Genomic DNA, 5,118 nt, shown 5'->3' with positions numbered 1-5,118 from the left:
GTGAATAGGCTCTGCTCTGCTTGGCTGGTTTTACTGGGAGGCAAGGAGCAAGAGAAGACATTGGGCAGAATCTTAATCTGTCCCTCCCTGCCTATTTCCCACCCATGTGGGCCCAATGGGGAGTAGTACGCTGCTGTAGCTATTCTTCTTCCTCAATCCCCATATTGCTTCCCATATCACAAGTAATGGCCCAGATCCAGTTCCACCTTTGGCTGCCAAAAGGTAGTGTGACCATATAATGGTTAAGGAAATCTGGGATGGGGTAAGGGAATCTGCTATCTTACACACATGCGCGTGCACACACACACACCCCTGCGGCTCCCAGGAAACCTGATGGTGGGGAGTGACAGTACAGAGGCCTGCAGCCAGGCTCCATCCCCCACATGCAGAGGCTGGACCTGCCTAAGAGTGGCCCCTCTGCCTGGCCACTGGTAGCTGCCTGGAGCCACCACATGCAGCCTGGGCAGTAGCAGCAGCCGCAGTTGCAAGGCATGATGCTGCCAGAGGCAAACAGCTGTCCCAACTCACCCCGCACAGGTGACAGAGCCCTGGCCCCAGCCTGGCCTGCCCCGACCACCCTGCCCCGACCAAGCTCTGCCCCAGGCAGAAGGAGCTGTGCTCAGCCCAGTCTACCCTCCACCTCCAGCCCCTGGTCAGCAAGAGCAAGGTCAGGCACGGTGGGTGGCAGCAGCCTTTGCCACTGCCTGAAGCAGAAGACTCCAGGACTTTTGCTTCAATTTACACCAACCAGCTTGGGCACAGGGACAACCTACAGAATCCGGGACTGTTCCAGCCTGTCCGGGGGATATAGTCACTCTATCTAAAGGCCAGGTCCTGATTCTGCTCCCATCAGGCAGTGTAAAGAAGCATTTATTTTTATATTTTTTCCATAGACTTTAATGGCACTAGATCACAAACACATGAATCAGTTCTGGTCCTTTCTCCACACTTCCCAATGTTTCCTCCAGATACAGCCTTCCCTTACCAATCATATTCCTCCTTCCTCATCTGACTTATTCCCCATTTCTTTCAGCCTCTACTGTTCCTTATCTCCATTTATTATATTGAGCTGAATTTATTATACTGAACATTGAATATTAATATTATATTGAATTGAATGATTGACTTATATTGAATTTAATTTAATATATTGAATGGCTACTTGGTCCTTATGTATCATGGAGAAGACTCCCATGCTCAAAAGCAGAGAAAATAGAATGAGAGACCTGGATGGCTGCCATTAAGGACTTCATTATTGTTATTCAGTGATTGCAGAGGGTGCTCAAGTACTACATAAGAATATAGGATATTAGAATGGAAGAATGATTTCTCAGTCCCTGAGTCCCCACCACTACTATTTCTGGCAACTGTATCATGTAATCACAATGTAGACTTACCAAGCTCTATCTTAAAACTGTATGGGGCCACAGCATGTAACCCTAGAGATGGGCAGTAAAGGAGATCTTTTCCATGAGAGGTGCAAGGTGGACCCAGGGTAAGGTGCCCATTACCCAATCTGTTCTGAATGAGGGCTATAATAGAGAAAAAAAAGAGGACCGGTACCCACTGATGTAGGCATTATGGACAAACTTTTTCCTAGAAAATGAGTTAAGTCAGAATTTCTGTGCTTCTTTAGCTGACTGTCTTTGCTTTGTCCTTGTTCATTAAGAGCTTAAAGCTTGATTCAGAGTCCATTAAAATCAATGGGAGGCTTTCTTTTGTCTTTAGTATACTTTGCATGCTTCAATACCTGCTTTAATGCTCTGTTGCTACTGTGCATTAAGTTTAGTACCTCTATATGACATACTAAGTAAATGTGCAGTAGCTGGTGCTACGGTGCAGTAGCACTGGTGCATGGTCTTTTCATGATGCTTAATATGCAGTAGACTAATTCTACTGTGCGTTAGCATGGCTTTTGCCATGATGTGCTAATGCTCAGTAGAATTAGTTTACGGTGCATTAAGCATCTCATGTAGATGCACACTTTGTCTCACCCTTCGGGGACAGGCTAATATTTTATTTGCTTGCAACATTTAATGTTATTTTTTAAATGTACTAGATTTCGTGCCAGGCACATGGTATCATATTTTTGTACTAAATTGTATTGAAATAGACCTGGATGCAATTTGAGCTTTTATTGTTTTGTTTTGTCTTTCACTGAAAGATGTGGTTTTGTTTGGCCCAAAACTATGTTTGCACTGGATTAATTTTGTGAATGGTTTTGGCCAAATAAAAATTAAGAAAAAAAATATAAACTTTGGAAATGTTGATGTAGTTGTTGTAATTTCCAGAACAAACAGGTATGATTTTTTCGTATAGATTCAGTAAGGGACTTACATAGGAGAAGTACCAGCCTCATTGATAGGTTGGTGGTTTCAAGCTTTGTTTGGGATGTGAGATATTAAGTTTGAATAACTTCTTTCCCTGCTTCAGAGTAGGGACTTGGCCAACAGTATCCCAATTCTCTGGATGGTGTCTTAACCACCCATGCATAGGACTCAGTGTCTGTCTTACTCCACCATTGTTGTTGTTCTACTTTGTATAAATACCATGGGTATGAGCCAACAGAAAAAACTGTTGTGAGGTAAGCCACAATGTGAATTTATCCTATGGCACATGTGAGGTAGCTAACTCTACCCTCATTAAGGGGTAAATTGCCTGGCATTCCTTGCAGGGTGAGGCATGCACACAGGCAGTTACCTTGGAATACCATCTGCCAGACCTACTGTAGCTTTTCTTGCAGTAACTTGTTCATGTGCCCAATACTCTTTAAATAGTCATGGGACTAGAGAGATTGACTCAGTAGCCAGTGATTAGGCTTCATTGATTACTTTTATTCACTGGATAATTGCCATAGATGAGATTATGACACCCAAGTTACCCTAGCCCAGGAGTCATGGGAGACTTGGCTTCAAATACTAGCTCTAACTGAGGCAAGAGTAGACATGAATGTAGCTTTCCTGTAACTCAGGAGACCATTCTAATCTGAGGTACAGAGAGGATCTTAAATGAGCTACAGGGAGGGTCCTAACCACTGGCTCATATGGCATGGGCCCATCTTTCAAATGCCATCTTGGTGGCTTTGTAAATGGATCCCAAGTCCCCTTGTGAGTCCAGCCTGGTGATTTTATTGACTATGTCTAGAAAATGAGAGGATTGGATTTTCCAAATATTTTGAAATAATCTGAAAAACATATACAGTTTGAGCTCAATATGAAATGCAATTTTGGGGGGTTTATTTTTTGAGATGAGGGGAACAATCACTGCACTGAAACAGGCTTTCCTATTCTGCCCACATCTTTGATGATTACAGCAAGGCAAAAAATGGCTTTGAGAGAGCTACCACATGGAAGCAAAGATTGGAAACCAGTGATCTTCAATGTTAAGAGGATGACTGAGTTATATATTAACATTAGTAGTCTATGATCATGCCAACCTTATAAAAAGGAGTAGTCTGATTGACTTACTGAAACTTCTCTCTTAAATGAAGTTTTACTAGAGTAGATCAGCAATATATACTTGATATACATAAATATCAAATTTTGTAACTGTAATTAAGCTCCTGAGTGTTAAATCTGCATTTTGGTGTACTCTCTATATATTTACATATATAGCTTTAAAAAAGCATTAAAGCTGTTTTTTGTTTTCATGCAAAAGCATTTTTCTGCTCTGCTCAAAATAAAAACACATTTACTCGTTTTATAGCTGCATCTTCATAGACTTATTTTTAAAAAGCCTGTTTCTTTAAAATATGTTTAGTTACTTTTCTTTGTGAAACTCCATCCAGCAAATCCCTTGTCACAAAAAATATACAAGACGGTATGCTGTCCCTTTTTTTTTTTTTTTTTAAAGGACTAGCTTTGTAATATGTGTGCTGTGTAAGAAAGTGTGCTGAAGTTTCATGTTTCAGGTAATCTTCTTTAAAATAATGGCAGTCTAGATTGCATCAGTTAGTTTAAAACTGCTATGCTATTGGTAGACACAGAATGGGGTTAGAGCCAAAATTTGACTGTGTTTCTGCCAAAGTCTGTATCAGATTTAAGACACATGCTTCTGCAAGCTTCCATGAAGGTTGTGAAAAAAGTTTTAATACAGAGTTGGATTACAGCTCTCTGTAGCTCAAAACATTGGCCGTTATACTACCATCTTAACAGGCTGCTGTAACACAGAGCACAAATAAAGCAGATTTTTAAATTTTCTGGACTATAAGTGAATTTTCAATACTTCCGTGGGTCCTGGTAGAACTACATTAACTTTATTAACTGGAACCTGTACTTGATTTCTTGTAAGAATAGGTATAATTAAAATAACCTTTAACAATTTATTTCAACTGATCTAAAAATACTCTATAAATTATATTAGCTAGGTAAATTATAACTGTGTTGGATGATAAAACAGTTATTTACTTCACCCCTGCAAATGTTGTTTGGATTGAAAACAGAAAATCTGGAAGCTTTGTTAAAAAACTATTAATAGAGAAATGCATTTCAAAACGGACTCCTCCAGCTGTATGATATCAACTGCGTAGTAATTGGTGGATCTTAAACATCACAATGTACAAATCGTGGGCAACTGTAAATATTTTTATGGTATCTCTTCTGCATTTGCTTCAGGGATCTGATTATGAGTATGGATCTGTGAAGGTAGGTGGGCTTTAATTGGCTAATATAGTGAACATGTTGTATGAGAGCACGTGGATTTTATTGTCTGAAGTGTTGTCATAATTATACCTTTTTGCTTTTTTTAAGCTTTATTTTATTGCTGTTCAACTGCATTGACATAGCAACCAGGGAGGAATCAGTATTCCATATTAAATATTTTAGCCCAGAGTCACTGATTTGTAGTTTTGTCTTGTTGTCACTTTTAAATTGTCTGCCTTGAACAAGTCCTTTAATAGAAGCTTTACAAAATAAAAAGTGAGATCTAAACTAGTTTGCATGACAGAAAATGTAAATTAAAAAACCCCCCAACTTTCTGGTTTTTTTATTAGTAGTATATTTTTTAGAGAATTAAATGCAAAATACTGAAAGTTTTCTTCTGAAGCACTTGGTCATGAATGATTTGCCAAAAAAATTATTTTCAGTAATTTTAGTGGGTTTTATCCAGGTTTTTAAATGA

At 39.4% G+C, this 5,118-nt stretch overlaps 2 protein-coding genes across 2 annotated transcripts in view; both read left to right on the top strand.

The window, feature by feature from the left end:
- Positions 1-4,833, top strand: part of PIR (pirin) — a 120,227-nt gene extending 115,394 nt beyond the window's left edge. Inside the window, exon 9 of the mRNA XM_019525069.1 lies at positions 3,278-4,833. Within this exon, the coding sequence (XP_019380614.1) occupies positions 3,278-3,386 (109 nt within the window). The 3' untranslated portion in view covers positions 3,387-4,833. The remainder of the gene's footprint in view (positions 1-3,277) is intronic.
- VEGFD (vascular endothelial growth factor D) overlaps positions 4,538-5,118 on the top strand; it is a 59,371-nt gene continuing 58,790 nt past the window's right edge. The window contains exon 1 of the mRNA XM_019525068.1: positions 4,538-4,643. Within this exon, the coding sequence (XP_019380613.1) occupies positions 4,554-4,643 (90 nt within the window). The 5' untranslated portion in view covers positions 4,538-4,553. The remainder of the gene's footprint in view (positions 4,644-5,118) is intronic.

The sequence above is a fragment of the Gavialis gangeticus genome, unplaced genomic scaffold (assembly GCF_001723915.1).
Source record: "Gavialis gangeticus isolate Ggan-Ray unplaced genomic scaffold, GavGan_comp1, whole genome shotgun sequence".
Taxonomy (NCBI): domain Eukaryota; kingdom Metazoa; phylum Chordata; order Crocodylia; family Gavialidae; genus Gavialis; species Gavialis gangeticus.
Note: the sequence above shows the minus strand (reverse complement) of the source record. Positions and strands in the feature narration are given on the sequence as shown.